Raw genomic sequence first — 19468 nt, forward strand, 5'->3', positions numbered from 1 at the left:
GAACTGAGAAGAGAAGGGGAGTCAAAAGTATAATGGGGAAGAGGAGGATGAGGAATGGTGGTGAACGAACACACGTGTTGGTAAGAAAGAAGGCAAGCCACGCCGGATTTGCACCACCGCCTCTCTCTCCGGCTTCATTCAATTAATTAATAAACAAATGAAATGAAGATGATGATGGAGGGAAGCCACCACGCTTTGTGGCTATAAATATTGTGTTGTTGAAATTAAAGCTAGAAGTCGTGGCGGTGGCCCAATCTGTGCTTCCTTCTCAGTGTCAGTGCATCCCATAGTGTTTGTGACAGTTGGGGTCGGCCTTCATGCGTGTTTCATCCACCCTGCTTAACTTCCCAACTTCCTCCTCTCTGTATTCCCAAACGTGGAAGCTCAATAATATTCTTTACTTTCACATCCACTATGTCTTTTATTAGACCTATGCAGGCTCACCAAACGTGGCTAGATATTTTCTAAAGCCACTTCCAATGTTGTTTACTTCGTTTCGGTTTTGTGTACTTGATTAGCTCCGCTTTTCTTTTCTTTTTTTCCCCCTGTTTACTTGCTCCGCTGCCGCCACACTGGGGAGGGGCATTTCCAAATTCCAACCGACTGATCCGCTGGCTCAAATAATATGTTAATGACAAGATCGTATATCAGTTATTTCCATCATCATTAAAAAAAAAAACGGAATTTAATTATAGTTATGTAATGCTTATACGAAGGATCATCATTCTCATAACAATGTAGCATGAATGACCCCGCAATCAAACTCTTCATTTTTGCCCAGAAGCCTCAATGCATAAACACGTGGCATAACTTTCTCTGAACATGCTCTTTTACACTGAATTCCTCGCATCGGGCACAATGTTAAACAGAATATTTACATGATAATTTCTGATCCACCGAAATCAACATATTAGGCGTAAACATTCTTGAAAAAATTTTGCCGCCACCCCCCCTTCCCCCCGAAGAAAAGACGGTTTAATAGAAAAATATTTTAACACTGACTATAAGACTGAATGTGGTACATGTGCCCTGGCCGGGAAAAAAAAAAGAAAAAGAAGAATGCGTGCCTAAAATCTGGGGCGCACAGGAATGTGGCGTCCCAGTTGGTCACGTGAAAGCAAGGTCAATATTGCGGTAATTGGGCCCTTAAAACCCACTCAAAATAGTTAATCCATTATTTGACTTGTGATTCTTCATTGTGGGCCATTGTACCAATTTGCAGCGTTCCTCACTATCTCGTGGCCCAAACCCATGTGCGCTCCCGCAGGAGATATTTTCCGCCCATTCAATCCATTGTCCCTCATAAAATCATATTGAGGATAAGCAAGCAACAGTCATATAACAATAATAAAAGTGTCACAAAGATAATAGTAATAATTAAATTCCACAAAATTCTGCCCCTCAACACCAAAAAGAGACAAGTCAATGATTCATTGAATATGAAGATTTCAAATTTTATGTGCAAACTTATTAGCCACTGATACTCTGATGTTATTCAATTTTAAATTTTCAAACGGTTTTACCTTTTCATTCATTCATTTGTTTTCAAAATGCCGTGCTTAGAAGCACTATTCCAAAGCGGAATCCTAAAAAATTTCGCTGGGGGCCTAAACAGCGTCAAGGATTCTTGCATGTATGAGCTGGTATGTTGGAAGTTTGTGTTCGTTATTGGGAGAAAGCGTGACGCGAGGCGAGTCCAGGCAGCAGCCGCCACTATACACGAGCCCCGCTTTCAACGAAGCCAATGACGAAGGTGCTGGCCCAGAAGAATACACTGTTCCTGTTATTAAAAGCAATAATCTCGTTTTAATCTCTTGTTCCTTTTCCCCCACTGCTAATATATCAACTGAAGCCGTTAGCAAGTCCAAGAAGACGATCTTTTAAGAACTGGCTTCATCTGCTTGTCTTCTTCCAGGGAAACCATGCCCAAGTGGGAGGGGTCCTCCAACATCATCTTGGCCACCAGATAACCTGCTATGGACCACGTTTGGTATTTTCTTGCCTGCTTCCCAATATATCTCCCCAGTTTCCCATCATAATACTCTGGCCACCCATCCTTCAGTAACCGATTCTCTGCCAGCTCTATTGCGCGTCTCGCTATTTGTGGCCTCCCCGTTTTGATGCAAGCAGCCGTCAGCACCCACAATAGCACTGCATTCAAACCACACCCATCAAAACCTTGTGCTTCTACCATGTGTTTAACTATTTAAGAAATCCACTTTCGTTATCTTTATAACTTCGTAGCATAACGCCTAATGGTTAGATCCTTTAGCATTTGCTCTATGTCATTTACTCGGTCAATTAGTAATTCCCAAAGCATTTGGGTTTAGTAAAACATCCGATAAAACATGAGTTACTAAGAGCTGGTGGCCAAAAGTTATAAAAACTGGAGGGGAAAAAAAATAATTGACCACAGTCGTTAAATGCATTTTGCATAACTAAACATGAGAAGAGAAGGGAAGCACCTGGCCAAGATCCTCCGTTATGATAACTCCATCTGGTATTTTTGGGATCACAACCAGTCACAATTCGCCACTCATGGCTCTCTATTGCAGGATAGCATACTTTTAGGGGCATTTCCCCAACCAATTCATCCCATTTTGCTTCAATAAGATCCATTATGGCCATTGATTGCTCTGGTGTTGCAAGAGAAGACAGAATCGCAATACAATTTCCTAAAGTAAACCATCGGAAATCCATCCTAGCAGGACTGACATTGCCAATAAAGTAGCCACCACGTGTTGGCATAAAATCAAACACCCAGTCTGGGATTGAATCAGGAATAACGTTAAACTTATTTACTGCAGTATGTGAGTACTCCTCGGTCTTATACCGGTAAATGTCATTTAGTTGTTGGAAATCTAGCCAAAAGTAACCACGCATGTGAAAACTTAGTGCATGCAGACGCTTCACTACACGCTCGATGCATTCTTTCCCCTCTGCATCTTGTTTCAACATTGCCAAAGCACATCTCAATGCCATGAAGAAAAGCGCTTGAATCTCTATAGGGTAGCCATAAATACCCTGGAAAAAACAAAGAAAGAAAGAAGAAACTAATAGAGGTTGCAACAAGAGAAAGCTTATCTAGAAACAACTGAAAACTACTTAGTATGTATGTCATCAGATATGAAATACGAGAGAGTTGCAACAAAAACTGCATCTTGCATCACCTTGCACTCTAAAATGCTCGACCTGGTTAAGAAAATTACGCAGCTACAAGAGTTTACAAGAAATATGTTTCTCAGATGACACATAATCACGGCTATAATTAAATATGCAACGATGAGCACAGATCATGCATCCACCCCTTCTGATGCAAGTGGATGAAAACACAGATTATAACTCATCAGATGTATTGATTTAAGAAGGAAAATTGTGAAGTAGTGGCTGTAAGATTATTAAGCTCCTCACTGTCCTCAACAGAGCACAGAAGCTCCAATGACCCAAATTTAATTTCCTGAAGCCATTCTGATTGAAGCTAATGTTGTTTGAAGAACATGAAATTCCTTGCGATGTTTCTCAAGCATGCTTATCTTCACATCTGTCTGCTTCTCATCTGACACATTCATCTATTCAAGTGCATGCTTAAAGGAAAAACTAACACCAAAACCAAATTCAGATGAACAGTAGCAAACACGAACAAATAGTTATCCAAGTGAGAAAAGCTGATCAATTTATAAGTCAAGTCAAATTAATGTCGATAAAATTCCAAATACAAAGTGGAAAGAGTTAGGAATATAGCATCTGTCAAGGCAATAAGCAATATCAATATTATTGACATATCAAACTGATTAGGCAGTTTGACTTACCATTCTTCGGTCAATCATACAGCATCCATCCGCACAAAGCAGAGTAGGGAATGTATCAAACCCCTCTGATAAACACAGAGTCAATATAAGTCTCATTCCCTTTTGACACTCTGGTGTTTCAGCCAGGGTTAGATCCCCAGTAGACTTTGTGTATGCACGAAGCAAAATGATCCACCAAAATCCAGAGTCAACGGGAGCAACTCTTCCAATTGCACTTTCACCAAAATCTGCTACAATAGTATCTGTTTTCCTAATAGGATCATGAAGAACTTTGAAACTAGCTGGCATGGCACCTTCACCCAGCTTAAACCGATCTACTTTTTTTTCCCAGCCTTGAAGATGCAGTGTCTTCAGTAAGAAGTTCTTAACTATATCTGGTTCACCATTCATCAAAAAGGCCAGAGCACTAGGCACAAAATCTCGAACAAAAACCTACAAAGTAAAAGGTGATCAATAAAGGCACATTTCATTTAATACATTTCTTCGCGAACTATCTGTTAATTGTCTTGCATTAGTACATCAATATTAAAAGATTTAGTCCTTGACACTCTGAGTTGTGTACTTAACAAGACTCACAAAAAAAGCCAAGAGCTTCATGCCTTAGTCAACAATTTCTCATGGGACGCAATATATTATGTACATCGACAAAGAAATGTAGGTCCGATCCAAGGCATTGGCATCTCGCCTGATGATCCTGGGACTGGGACTGGCTTCCCTACTGCCATTTATCGTACCAGGGGGAAATACACACACACACACGCGCACACACAGATGCAGAGCGTTTCACTAGCAACATTTAAGTCCATGTGGTAAATCAATATCTATATTCTGGTAATTACAGCTTCAAAATGCAGCAAGTGCAGAAAACTGTTCGCAGTAAAACCTTTCTCAATAATTAACTATAGTTATGCTTGTGCTTTGTTTTTCCGGATTGTTTGAGTCTGGACTGTTTCTCGATTTCTTTCTTTGCTTGGCTGGAGTTTGTCATGCAAAAATAATCCAAAATTGCTATTTCCAAAAGCAGCACATGCCAAGGTTATATGTCAAACTACTAATTTTTGAAACACTTTTAATTGTGATTGATGGTTTTCAGTCAATTTTGAACAAAAAATGCATGCCAAATACATAGTGAAGCCTCCATTTTTTGTATATTATCTCATAAAAGACAAATTTATTTTATTAAGAGGAACCTAAGATTGTTACACATCAACTAAGCAGTTATCCATAGCATGTTTTATATCGTAAACTATTGTGGGTGCCATGTTTTGCTTAGAGTTTGAAAAGCCGCGCTATTCATGCATGGCTCATGAAAAATGTAGCCGGTTAGAGTTTCCATATTGCGTAGAGATAATGCAATAATTTATGCTGTTATATTTCAATTATGTTCAAATTCATCATGTCTCACATTGTAAATTATGCAGTAACTTAAGTTCTTATATCTCAACTCATATGTCTCCCATTGTAAATGACTCGGTAACCCTCAATATTATATGATGTTCCAGGTTCAAATTTTCTTCAATTACTTCTCAATAATCCAATTTTTTTTGGATTCCAAGTCAAAAGACGTTGTCTAGCAAGCATATGCCAGTGCCTCAATTTCATAACTCAATCAGTTTAACATAGTTCATATGTTTTAAAATGTCAACTGGTCACCCAAAAAATAGAGTGAGATCTTTCGTCATGAAATGAATTGTTCACCTGATCATAGTTTAGAACTTCCTCAGATTGATGATCAACAGCTGCGATTGTGCCAACTGGTTGGCCTCTAAAATATACTAGGGATTTTCTAAGGGATTCCCATGCATCAGCAACTATAGGGTGAGGCTCAAATGAGTTCCGAGTTGATGAAACTGGAGTGTCAAGACCAGATCTATTTCCAGGTGAATATGTCTCAAAATTGTCCGCTCCTCCTCTTGCAAAACCAATTGACAGTTCACTCAGTGACCTCTCATCAAATGATCTTTGTCTCTCTATGTTCAACCTTGGCTTCCCAATGAGACGTGAGATGTCATAATCATCCATATCAGAGATAGAGCAGTTCGAGTTGACAAACTGAAATTCCCCAGGCCCATCCATTTTTGTCCACTTCTGCAATACTGAAATGATAATAAGAGAAAATAGGGGGCTACATCCAGAAAACTATCTATGATGGCTAAATACTATTCTCAATACTTAAGGGAAATTAAGTAAAAGAGGGAAGAAAAATAAAAGCTTGATAAATTTTAAGCAAAAAAGGACTGCACTACCAGACGTACCGGGAATAACACCCTGAAATAATACATACAAAATTACTTTTATCAGCGTGGAAGAAGAAAAAAGGCAATGCGAAAGTAAGAGTTTCATCGTCTGGTAATTATACTATCAGTTACAGATAAATATAGCAGTATGAATATTAGTTAAAAATACTGCATTGTGAGACCAGCGAGAATTTCACTCATGGACTTACTGAAACGAGCAACAAATCAGGATCCAACAAGAACGTCAAAAAGCACCATCATCACATGACTAAGACAATATTAGACGAGGAAACACGCATAACAGAGTCAAAATGCGAGGTCAGAAACGAAACTAGTTCAATTCACCAATACATCCAAAAAGGAATAGATCTGAAGCATTGTTGAGAAGAAATGTAAGAGAAGGAAAAGAGTCAGAAAGACGCTCACAGGTATAAAGAGAAGGAACGAACCTCAAGAAGAGACGCAGGAGGGATGATTGTCGGACGGAGGACACGGGGGGCGGCCGCTAAATTCCGCGGCGAATGGTGGTGGGGAAGAGGTAGATGAAGAAGAGGGAAGGAAAGGAAAAAAGAAGCATGTAGTATAAATGAGAACGAGAATGGGAGAGGAAGAGTGTGGCGAGAGAGGAAGAGCAGCGGAAGGGAACTCTGCTTTCTGTGATTGATTTGTTTCTGTTTTGCCTCTTCTTTCTAATGCAAACTAACGCCCGTGTAGCAGCTTGCAACCTGGCCGAGGGATCACCGGAACGGTCGATCATAGCAATTAGCACGTGCCGTTTGTATTTTTAATGCAGAATTACATGCAACCACCAAATTCTCACATTTTCATTTCTAAGGACTACTGCCCTCTCATAAATTTGTGCCGATTAGTTGTTAATGTTAAATATCTTGTTTAGTTATGAATTTACGTCATGCGCCTAATAAACACTCCTCCAGTCCTTAAGGTAAAACTTAATCAGATAATTTAAGCATATTATGAATGTCAGTTAAATCAATTGATATAATATGTCCTTTTTTAAATACCCCAAGTATTTTTCTTCATTCCCTTTATCTCTCTCCTATTTGATTATTATGAGGGAATATCAATAAAAAAATTTGGAAAAAATTGATACAAATATGAAATAGGTCTTACATATAGTACCAACATCAACTCTCTAATTAATCCCTACATTAAGGACCACAGGAGTATTTTAAATAATAAATTTACATTATGTGAATGATAATGTACGTGTTTTACTATATTAACTAGGAATTTATGAATTTGGCTATTTATTACTCCTGCGGTCCTAAATATAAGACACTTATACTAGTGTATAAGTGTCTTATATTTAGGACCGAAGGAGTAGTATAATTCTCCATATTTTAAATCTCATTTCATTCATCCTTGTCCATATATTTTTCCTTTTTTCTTCAATCAATACTCCGTATATAAATTTTGTTCCAAATAATGAGACAAAATAAATTTTAATTAATTTAGGCAACTTGAGAAATTTTTTTCATAAAAAAAGGATGCAATAAATATTATTCATTTCTCTAAAAAAATATAAAATAAAGCATGCTGAAATAATGAAAACAGGAACAGCTTTGGTTTGAATGCTTCTTCCTCCTTGAGGGAATTCAAGTCTCAAGATTAAGAGTTCGTCACAAATTCTCTCCTTTACATTTGAGGGTTGCACCAGAGTGATGTCGTGTTAACATTCATTTTTGAATTTAATCAAGTTTCCACTAAGCTTGAATTGAATTTTAATATTTTCTATGAGAAATTTTGAAACTTTAAATGCTCATAGACTTTTTTTTTGGGTAATAAATGCTCATTGACTTATAATAACTTGGATGCTTATCCGCTTGTGGCTGCTCATTTTGGACCTATATATTTTCCCAAGCCCGGTTCTTACATTTCAACAAGCCAAATGGGTCACGGCTCTGGTTAATATAATTTTGCTCAACTACTTGATTCTCATAAATGATTTACTTTCAATCAATTCGACGCAGCTGGTGGTAGGAATTAGAACTTAGAACTCCACCATGTGTACCGTGAACTTTTCTTTTTCTTTTTTTAAATAAAAAAAGACTATAACATTTGGATTTAGTATTCCTTTAATCTTATTTTAATATTTTTTACAAGTCATTTTAACTTGCTTGGCATCTACCCGCATCCTTTTCTTTCGAAAATAATAAAGTAAAATGTGTACTTCATGCGTTTCTTTAAAATTGCACCGGATCCAAAGTCCAAAGACCACGTAGCTAGAATACTTTCTCAGCTACCTAGAAAGTTAGCTTTTTATATATAAATTAATGATTGATTTATATTGATATTTTAATTAAATTAAAAAGAGAAGACGCTAAAAAACTGATATATTTTTAGAAAGGACCAAAAGTTGTTAGTTTGTGTCAATTGGATTCAACGAATTGACTTGCTTGAACACGGCGAGGACGACGTTTTCGTTTAAATTTTGGCTTTCTAGCTTAGATATGAAGGCCAGTAGAACTTAATTGGCATAAAAGGTCGCATTGATTTATTAATGGGCTATTATTTAGTCGCGCCCAGCTAAACTTAATTTGAATGAATGTTTGCCAAATTTTTTCCTCAAAAAACAGAGGGATTAATTATTCACACTTAAAATTAATTAACTACTAGTATAATACGAATAAAACATAGATTATGACAAATTGATCGATAATTGACTTTTCCCATTGCTGAATGTGTATGTAATCAGTATTTGGTAATTCAATTGTTTTATGGTGATGATGACTCGATTAATCGAGTATTTTTGTAATTAGTGACCAAGTCATTCTTATGTTAGCAAACAAAGGAAAGGGGGAAGACATATGATTTTAGCAGAATTGTATGCGATTTTCGTTAGAGATGTATGGGGTGTCTCAAGAGTTAATTATAGAATTTATGGAAAAAAAATTAATCATAGAATAATTAATATAATACAATCTTTGTATATAAAATAAAAGATTGCATATGTTAAGAATCGAACCCTTAATTTCAGTCGACCACTTGGTTGTTTTGATGATTACAAAAAGATCTCAAAATTCATTTCAAAGAGATAATTTGGTAGTTGATTATGGCTAATCATATAATATTTGTTTGGTTGTAGTATTAAAGAAATCCGAAATTAGCGAGGTATACTATGAAAACCATGTGATCATACTATGAAATCATGTATTATGTTGGAATTCACAATGAATAAACTCTTTATCTGATAAGTCAACCAAACTAAAAGCCGATGCAACCAGTGGATTTTTTCCCTCACTATACACACGCACGCACGCACGCACGCATACCCCAAATCCTTTGTGTATCTATCAAAAGTAGTCTAATATTATTGAATAGTTTATGACCTTCACGCTGTAGAGAACTCAAACTCTTATATATCGAAGTGCTTATTAATTACTTCCACTTTATATATGTTTTACAAGAAACTTTATTACTTTTCTAGTAAACATTCTACTGGTTTAAGATATGATAGTTGCACTCGTTCCTTGTGTACTACCTTTGGCCAAAAAGAAACTCTTGTTCTGTCAGTTAATTATTTTTGAAGCAGCAAACCAAGCTGCTTGACCATATAAACTACTCCTTGCTTGTTTATTTCAATAAAAAAACTGGTTTTGGAAGAGAAAATACGTTCATCTGAATCTATGTGACAATAACCCACTTGCCAGAAAAAGCAATCATCATTAGCTTCTCATACGTTCACGACTACGATAAACTAATTAAAAGTTAAAAGCGACTCTTTCCTCCTCCATGCAGCCGGTGGATTCGAATATAGGATTATATTTGAAAGATAATATATATGGAGAACTACTTTATGTCAATTTGGTTATAATATTCTTTCTGGGCACATCATTGTCGAGCTTGTTTGGGAGCTGGGGATTATCTGAAGAGGTAACTAGATTCAGTGATCAGAGATGACGTCGTTTTGCGGGACAAGCCATGCACGTTGTGGTTTGATGAGAAGGGTGAGGGTTCTTATGGTTGGGTATGGAAGGTGTTTTGTTTTTGCATGCATGCAGATTCAGATGTGCACAGAGACACCATGTGCGAGTGCAAGTAAATCACAAGATCCAGCTTCGCTATAATATATCCTCAGAGTCTCAGACAACCTTCATTAATAATGCCCACACTAAATCACTCATTGCCCTATATTGCTAGCCTCTAGGCCCTCCCCCACCTCTCTCTCTCTGCTGTGCATGCATGTATCCTTTTGGAACGCAGGACTACATATGTTGTTGCAGTGTATGGTGCTGAAAAGTCCACTTTCACGGCAAGCTTTTCCGGAAGCTACATATTTCTGTCTAGTACGAACTGTAGAAGTTTTAATTATGATTAACTGATAGGATTAGCTGAACTGAAAAGGGGTAACGTTTCTCTCCACCATTGCCCGTATGGTGTGCCTGTTCGAAATCACTGTTGAATTTAATTAAATTTCGAATTGATGCCTAAAATTACTGTGAAATTAAAGTTATTTAAGAAGGGGATTAACCTATCTAAGAATATTCTGATCATCAAATTCGAAATACTGCAATCAAATCCTTTCGTTTTTTTAATTCTTCCCTTAACAAAAAGTGATATTTGTTTCAGTTGATTAATTAACCACCCTTTTGTAGATGCAATTTGGGCTGCATGAATCCAGTTCACTGCATGTTAATTGGTTAATCTCAGAGCTAATTTAGTAACATGATCTTTCTCCAGTCCCTTTCCTTCTTTCATAATATTGAGTGAAATTAATTTAGAGTGATATCAATGTCGTTTTTAGAATAATATCAGATTGGGAATGGTGACCCAACAAATTATATATTTTAGTCTGATTCAGAATTCTCTAAAGCTGCCCAATAGGAAACCAGTCAAAAGATTGATTAAAAAAAATTGGTCAAAACTGGTAAAAACGGGTTAAACTTCTGTTATCATAAAATCTAAGTCACAAAAGGGCTTAACTGCAGTCGAATGGCAAGACTAGCTTTGTTTCAATTAATTAAAACTAAAGGAGCTAGCTAGGGAGATCAGAAGTTTGTTTCAAGCCTCTTTAAAACATTTCGGTAAATATCAAATGCGACAGAAGTGGGAGTGTATGTACACTAAACTACATATTGCACTTTAATTGATGAACTAAATTTATCTGTTGTCTACCGGTCAAAGTGGCTTAGAAAGTCTTTGGTTAAGAATTTTTATCTACTGCCCCCCTACATACCTTATCTTGAATTTGCGGATATAAAGAAAAAACAAATCATAAAATGGCACACTTTTCAAGCCCCATATATCCATTTCGAGATGATATAATGCAGCATATCGTTCGCATCCTGGTGCACTAGGTAATATCTGTGTGGTTTCTCCCAGCAGATGATGTCAAAGAAAGAAGAGGTCAAAGGGACTCCAAAAGGTCACTTTGTGGTGTATGTGGGGATGGAAATGGAAAGATTTGTGGTTCCTATGACATACCTGAAGAATCCTATGTTCCAGAAATTGCTAGACAAAGCTGCTGATGAATATGGCTTTAATAACCCCCAGGGGATTGTTCTGCCTTGTGATGCTTCTTCTTTCAGAAGACTTATTGCTCATTTGGACAAGTAGTACAACGTATATATGGCCATATTATGGTCTCATTATTTATTTAAACATCATATTCGTGACTAAATATTAGTTGGTGAATGTGCAGGTGCCGCTGTCCTTAGTATGGATCTCTTTCCGGGATTGAAAGATCTATGGAAGATAGAGAAGATCAATGAGTAATGTGATCTATTGATATATGTACTCTTTTCACCGACCTCTAATATTGGTAGGGGAGAATCTGGATTCAACAGTAGTGTTGCTACTCCAAGCCCATGTACCTAAAAATTAAACTGATATGATATTCTATAATGATGTAGCGTATAATCCTAATACTGACTAATAACGCATCTGTTTTCTGTTTAGTACACAAGGGAGATGATATATTTATGCGGGACTTTGTTGTTATGCATATACATATCGATCCATTTTAGTCATCATTTAATTAAGTTTCATATAAATTGCACCATAATTCTACCTTTTTGGGAGAGTAATTTAGTGTTTACAGAAAGATACAACACAACATGCTTTTTTATTATCCGACGAACTTAAAATTTCAAACTAATACCCAGTAAAATTTTCCATTATGATATTTACTTAGCAGGCTTGCTAAGTTTTATGGATTAAGTGCATAATTTCAACCACTCAATCTTGACATGCTGATCAAACAACACACATTGTGAGTAAATATGGTTAGATTTATGAAAGGTGATATACAGAATTATAGATAACCAATTTAAAATACAAGCTATATATATAATATGAAAAATCCAATCCGTCCGTATAATATTGTTGAGTATAAAAAATTAATATGAAAAGAAGTCAATTAAATTAATCGTAATTCTTAATAAAAGCTACTCAAGTAATTCAGCAGTAGCACTAATCATGCATCTAGCCTCACCAAATGCTATGACCTATAAGAAGTGGAATATACAGAGAGGTGGAAAGGGGAGAATATATGTAATGTCTGGTGAAAAATGGGAATGGGCGTTCGATTTTCAAGGCAAGGAAATATGTATAATATTTAGTCTTTGTAAAAATGAACCTTGTGGAGAGATGATAACTACAAAGAATATCATAGTAATGTGAAATATCAACTGCGCTACCTACCATTCTATCATTATTATCAGAAACAATGGAATGGCAGATTAATATTCGTTGTCATATCCAGTGCTCAACTGTCAACTGGTTTGGCCTAGATAAGGAATATCAATGTCAATCGGTTGGCGCAGGAAGACTTGACGATGGCATGATTATATTGGCGGACGCTTGGAACTTGCTTGTGGAAGACGCCAACGACCGCAAACAAAAGGTTCCAGGGACAACTTATTCCACATGATCTTACGGCAAAGTCGCATTCTATTCAACAACCTCAAAATTATGCAATCCCATTTTCTGTTTGCGGGTGGGATTTTTTTTTTTTTGGATACAACGGAAAGGATGTCTGGGGCTAGGATGTTTTAGTTTCAATTCGTGTTTGTCTTAAAGTACAAGCATATTTATTTATGGGCACCAGGATATGATATTTAGGCTCAAGAAAATCTTCTTTCGACTAGGGAAAAAACGTTCAAATAATCCCGACTCTAGCAACTAATGAACTCGAGCTTTGCAACGTAATAGTCCATATCGCCGGGCAATTAGTTGTTATTAACTACGATTACTTGGAAGGTCAAACTTCTCTCTCAAGCATCAGTATATATTAAACTTCATAAAATATGTATTATCATCCTCCAACGCTTATCTTCTGTCATGCTTCAAGCCACCCAACGAGTAGTTCTGTAATCTCATGGCTACCCAATTGATTAATTCTTTTTTCCTGGTGGTATCATGGTTGCAGGAAGAAGATGCATACATCTTGTTAAAAAGAATATCCTTTGTTCTCCCAGGTGTAATGCGGCATACACGCCTAGCTAATTAATGAACAAAGCCCTTCTAGGCTCTAGCGAATCATGACTTTGAAGAGAGCTCTCTTGTAAGAAACACGATGAGAATAAAAACAAACACACACACACACACACTGACTCATCTCATGACTGCAAGACCTTAATTAAAACTCTTGTTGGTTCTGGAAAGGAATCTTAGAGGTCTCAGACATCGATCATCATCACTCAAAATATCAAATGGAAGGTTGCTTCTGGTGAGCAAATTCCCATCAATCACTGCAAACGGTGGATTTTGAAATTGGGGTTCAGAAATTATATTCCCCTCATAAGGGTAGCAATGGAAATTCTTCATACTCCTCTCTCCTTTTGCAACATGATTGTCCTGACACTCATTGGACATTCTCATCACTTGGCTGAAGTCAATATCCTCCTTGATCTTTGTAGTTCTTTATATTGGTCCTTTGCCTTCCCATCTTCAATGGTTGACCCAGATGAGGAAACTGAAGCATAAAAAGCCCACACCATCATGTGCGTGCATCCATCATTTATATCGCAACAATAACAAAGAGCCTCGGGTCTTTACTGCTTCTGACACAGATCCACAAATATTCGATTTAGCTCGCCTTTGCTTCAGGAAATTGCTGATCAATTCCAATATAATATCTCATATTTCTTTAATACAAGAGCCGGCTGACTAATTTAAATAGATTAAGAAAGCTAGTTAAGTTAGTTATTTACAGTAAATATATGTTGTTTTTTTTCTAAAATATCACTATAAAGTAAGTGTATTCACTAAAACTATCATTATCATAAGGACTACCTTTAAAAAAAATGAATAAATATGAGATACAAAGTAAATTAGGGTTTTATATTTATAACTAAAATAAAATTCAAACGAGTTCTTATATTAAGTATTGGAGGTAGTATATACTTTTCCAGTTCTTAATATAAGACCCATTTAACTAATTTGATTAGATTAAGGAAATTAGGTAAGTTAGTCAATTATAAGAAATATGACATGTTTTTCTTAAAACACCATAATCATCTTTCTTAATATCCCTTCTCTCTCTTCTACTTAATTATGATTGATGGAGTATCTATAAGGATAATTTAGAAAAAATTAATAAATATGAAAAATGGGTTATTATATTTAGAACTAAAACTAAATTAACAATTGAGTCATATATTAAGCATAGGAGGAGTAATATCTTTACTCAAGGCATCGGATGGTATCATCATGTAGGAAATTCAGCTTCTCTTTATAAAGTTTGTCTCTTCTTATGTTCATTTAGCATCTTACTCCTATTTTACGTCTCCCCATCCTATTAACTCTAATTTGAAATGCTGCGGACCATTACAATTTTTTTCGTTTTTATTGCTTATATAAATATATATATCGATTTTTCATTGAGAGGGCAAAAATAAGTAAATCTAGACCTACCTTTCCTGCATTTTAGAATATTAAAAAAAGAAAGTTAATACAATTTTTTATATTCAAATTTGTTCTTATTTTAGTTTTAGTCCATCAAATTTCAAGTTAAAATTTTGGTTCCTTAAATTTCTTTTAGTCTAAAATATTGGTCTATATAATTTAATAAACATTTGGACTATATTTGCCTCTTAAGAGGCAAAAATCCATGATTTAAAATTTGATGAACTAAAACTAAATTTAACGTAAATATCAAGGGCTAAGGCTATATATTAACCCTAAAAAAGGTTATATGCTATTTTTGATTTTTAATATAAGAGTTAGTTGACTAATTTAAATAGATTAAAAAATTTTGCTAACTAAATTAGTTATTTGTAATAAATAGATATTGTCTTTTTAATATATCCTTACTAATCATATGTATTAGCTAAAAAACTATCATTTAATGAAATATTTAACATGTACAACTACTATAAAAATCATTTTAAAAAATAGATAAACATAAAAAACAAAATAAATTAAGATTTTATATTTAAAATTAAATTAAAAGTTAAATTAATCCCTATATTCACTTATATTCACTACAGGGAATGTACTACAATTGACACTGTTAACCATGGATGGCATAAAATTGTATCCTACGAATGGGCTTTGAAAAGGTATCCGATCCAAACAACCCCTAACGACTGAAGAGACTCGTCTATCACCAAACTCGAAAGGAATGCAACTGTGTAGACGAAGTCGCCTTGGACTCCATTCTCTTTCTCATGCACCCTCCATTTCTCTGAAAATCCTTCACACTCCTCTCTCCCTCTCTATAAGAGTCAACCATGCCATCGAAACCAGTTAACTCCGTCACCGTCGCTGCCATGATTAGTTTCAGTTTCCTCATCCTTTTCTTCTCCGGTGTCCTTGAGCTTCCCTCCGTATCATCATCCGTCCAACCCATCCACGATTCCACCACCTCTGTACCAGAACCCTTCACCGATCTGGTGGGTGCCTTCAGGAAATGGGACTCTCAGGTGGGTTGTCCTCGGTTCAGGCAGAAACACGGTGAAGTTAACCTGCTAAACAAATCAAAGACTTCTTCTTTGCAAGAGATTGGCGGTGAATCGGAATGTGGAAGCTTGAAATCGAGCCATGTTAGCGTTTTGGTCAAGGGATGGACTTGGATTCCCGATAATTTAGACAATTTGTACTCTTGCCGATGTGGGTTGAGCTGTTTATGGACGAAATCTTCTGTTTTGGCGGACAAGCCTGATGCCTTGTTGTTTGAAACAACCACGCCTCCACTACGGGTAAGTCTCTGATCGAAAATGGTTCATTCCTTTGATTAATTCTCCTGAAATTGGCATTTCTAGTTTTGGTGACGGTTTTGGTAAGGATGGTGGGTTTCGTAGATTTGAAAAGATTTCCTATCTAGAAATTTAAATCTAGTATGCTGAAGAAGGATAAGAGGGTTGATCAGGTCGATGTTTATGTGCATTCATGAGAACCTGATGTGTAGCTATCCCTAGGATCTCTATCCTTCAGAATTTGCTGAACTTCATGCATGTGATATAATTCTATTTCTTACGTTTCAATTATGAGTGACCAATTTCAGGGGAAATCTATAATAGCGGAGCTCTTTCCTTTAGATGCTCCTTACATTATGTGTTTCACAAAATGTGATTCATTAATTCGTACCCTGAAACATGAACATCTATACAACGGAAGGGGTGTGAAAAGGTAGCTAACAATCATGAATCACAAATACCAAGTAACTGAATAGGTCTCCTCTGGATCTATTTCTTTAACAAGGTGTGATATACTCAAGTCATTTCCAGTTTACTTTAAGTTCAAATTGTCAAATTCAGTAAGAGGAATCAGAAGAAAGTGGCAGAGGAAAAATCAATGAATAAGAAGAAAGCGCCAGAGAAAGAGAATCCACTTATCCATGCCCCTTTTCTTTTTCATCGGCCCCTTAATAATTCCTTAACTTCCAAGTGGGCATTCTCATTCTATTATGCTTCCTCGCATCAAATTCCTCCACATATCCCATAGATAATTGGCCCTCCCATTATCAGCATCAGCGGCAACTATGTTCCCTGTGGCAACTATTTCTGAAGAAGCATTACTGAGACATTGTGGCATAAAAGTGATCTATAAACTATGGGCTAAAGACACATATTCTTTCATTTTAAGTCTCTGATCATTGCCCCAAATGTTTGCAGAAATTTTCAATAACTTAATTGCTTATCCTGTCCAAATTGTTATTAGGATTAGTTTACCTGTTGAATGTGTAGCTATCAGAGGAAGCAAACCTATCCAACTGTCTCAATATCTCACCAATAAACATAACACAATGTCATTTCAATTTGTATCCTTAACTTTTATCTTCCTCCTTGTAGGCTATATGATGATATACTAGGCATAGTGTAACGTTGTTGCTTCCTCCAATGATCACATGTTCAATTTGAAACTAACCCCTACCTCTGGGGACGTAAAAGTATTATGGCTTTGGCTTAATTGTACCTCCACTACCTTATACGGCTCAAGTGTCAAGCCATGACCTAGTTTGTGGTGCTGATTGTGTACAGTTCAGTTCAGTGTTTTTGTTTTGGCTCCTTGTGTTTGTGTGTGTACTTTTTGAATCTCCATTTGGCCCAGTTTATTTCACTTCTTTCTTATTTTGATTTCAGAGACGTATTGGACAACCTCTTCGTGTATACATGGATCTTGAAGCTGGTAGAAGGCGATCAGGCCGAGAAGAGATGTTTATTAGTTATCATGCTGAAGATGATGTACAGTCAACCTATGCAGGTGCTCTGTTTCACAACGGGCGAAACTATCATATCTCCCCATACAAAAACAATGTAAGTGATTTGTCATTAAGGATATTAGGATGATAGAATAAAAGAAAAATTTGGGCTCATAGTAGCTAAATCTTATTTGTCATTCATAGGATACACTTGTTTATTGGTCTTCGTCAAGGTGTCTTTCTCAGAGGAATGAACTTGCCGAGAAACTACTGAGCTTGCTGCCACACCATTCATTTGGCAAATGCCTTAATAATGTTGGTGGTCCAGACATGGCGCTATCTTTTTATCCCAAGTGTGCAAATGATGCTAGTGTGACCCCAAAATGGTGGGATCACTTGCATTGTGCCATGTCTCACTACAAGTTTGTTCTTGCAATTGAGAATACTTGGACTGAAAGTTATGTGACAGAGAAGTTATTTTATGCCTTGGACTCTGGTGCGGTTCCGATATATTTTGGTGCACCAAATGTTATGGATTTTGTTCCTCCGCATTCGATAATCGATGGTACAAAGTTCAAGTCCCTGGAAGAACTGGCTTCATATGTGAAGAGCCTAGCTAATGATCCAGTAGCATATGCCGAATACCACGCATGGAGAAGATGTGGCGTATTGGGTAATTACGGAAGAACTCGAGCAGTGAGTCTTGACACCCTTCCATGCCGGCTATGTGAGGCTATTAGCAGAAAAGGCGGAAGGAATGCAAGAACCTAGGAGTAGTATTTTTTGGTGGACTTGTAGATTAGCTTGATGGTGACAGACAGATCAAAGATGGATCATACAGGCCTTGTGATCTAGATATAGGGAAACGGATTGTTTTCCTGAGGTTGATTATTCTTCTTCTTATATATATGTATATCGGCTGTCCTGAGGAAATTGTTGATTGATGATGAATCCACTGGTGAAGCCAGATCACAGTAGTTGCGTTGTTGGTGTATCATAGTTGACACGTGGGGAATAGTGTGAGATGCGGTTGACAATTCTTTGATGATAGTAAGTAAATACAGTTAGTCTTTCTCTCCTCCTTGGGACTTGGCTGTTACTAGATGAGGGCCTTATTCTTGGCTTGGTCAAAAACAATGTATTTTGAATCCATGCAATCAGACAATCAGGGGCAAATTCATGGGACGCAGCTCGCAAGTGGGTGCTTGCCTGTTTGGCCACTGGACTTAAGTATTTTAGCAACTATATATAATTTGATTGGTGAACGATTCTGAAATAAATTCTAATCCCCCAATTTAATCCATGTTTAGCCTAAACAACCCCCCCCCCCAAAAAAAAACAACCACCCAAGAAAAAGAAAAGAAAAGAAAAAGAAACCAAATAAATTATGGACTAGATATTCGCCAATGCCTACAGCTAAATTGGTATTTGGACCATTTGGTTGTCACTCTGTCCACTGGCTATCAATAACATGCAATTCGGTTCGGATCTCACGTATCCAAACTAAAACATGCTTATGCCGCGTGTGTGTGTGTGACTATATTTCCAATTCCATATATACTAAAAATTTTCAGTAATTTCAAATTGACCCGCATTGACTATGCAGCGTGCACATACAGCATTTTAGAATGACAACGATGATGTTTTGCAGTATGGTGATTCTTTTGTTCTTTTTCCATCCCAACACTATGCTGATTCCCAAAGACACAATCTATATATTGTTATCGAACAAAATATTATATATATATATATATATATCTGTGTATGTAGGGGTGTTTAAGGCCGGCCCGTCCCGGTCGGTCCGTTCCGGTCCCGGT

At 36.6% G+C, this 19468-nt stretch overlaps 2 protein-coding genes across 2 annotated transcripts; one reads left to right on the top strand and one right to left on the bottom strand.

Moving 5' to 3' along the window:
- Positions 1 to 1437: 1437 nt before the first annotated feature.
- Positions 1438 to 6554, bottom strand: LOC114738977 (probable alkaline/neutral invertase D). Its single transcript, XM_028927043.1, has 5 exons — positions 6496 to 6554; positions 5508 to 5905; positions 3810 to 4241; positions 2466 to 3024; positions 1438 to 2151 (listed from the first exon to the last, which is right to left on the bottom strand). Exons 2-5 carry the CDS (start codon positions 5883 to 5885, stop codon positions 1856 to 1858), a joined length of 1665 nt encoding a protein of 554 aa, XP_028782876.1. The 5' UTR covers positions 5886 to 5905; positions 6496 to 6554; the 3' UTR covers positions 1438 to 1855.
- A 9043-nt stretch (positions 6555 to 15597) lies between these two features.
- LOC114738981 (alpha-(1,4)-fucosyltransferase) lies at positions 15598 to 18837 on the top strand. The gene is made up of 3 exons (XM_028927046.1): positions 15598 to 16209; positions 17593 to 17766; positions 17856 to 18837. The coding sequence occupies exons 1-3, from the start codon at positions 15742 to 15744 to the stop codon at positions 18420 to 18422; spliced, it is 1209 nt and encodes a 402-aa protein (XP_028782879.1). The 5' UTR covers positions 15598 to 15741; the 3' UTR covers positions 18423 to 18837.
- The last annotated feature ends 631 nt before the right edge of the window (positions 18838 to 19468 follow it).

Source organism: Neltuma alba, unplaced genomic scaffold (assembly GCF_004799145.2).
Source record: "Neltuma alba isolate B1F8T4 unplaced genomic scaffold, ASM479914v2 tig00013730_pilon, whole genome shotgun sequence".
NCBI classification, from domain to species: Eukaryota; Viridiplantae; Streptophyta; class Magnoliopsida; order Fabales; family Fabaceae; genus Neltuma; species Neltuma alba.

Excerpts from the sequence above, each read along its gene's own strand:
- LOC114738977 (XM_028927043.1), bottom strand. The coding sequence starts at position 5,885 with ATGGATGGGCCTGGGGAATTTCAGTTTGTCAACTCGAACTGCTCTATC. Across the intron at positions 3,025-3,809 it reads GTATGATTGACCGAAGAATG|GGTATTTATGGCTACCCTAT; the intron begins GTAAGTCAAACT and ends TGTTTTTTCCAG. Across the intron at positions 2,152-2,465 it reads TAACGGAGGATCTTGGCCAG|TGCTATTGTGGGTGCTGACG; the intron begins GTGCTTCCCTTC and ends GTTTGAATGCAG.
- LOC114738981 (XM_028927046.1), top strand. The coding sequence starts at position 15,742 with ATGCCATCGAAACCAGTTAACTCCGTCACCGTCGCTGCCATGATTAGT. Across the intron at positions 16,210-17,592 it reads CAACCACGCCTCCACTACGG|AGACGTATTGGACAACCTCT; the intron begins GTAAGTCTCTGA and ends TTTTGATTTCAG. Across the intron at positions 17,767-17,855 it reads TCTCCCCATACAAAAACAAT|GATACACTTGTTTATTGGTC; the intron begins GTAAGTGATTTG and ends TGTCATTCATAG.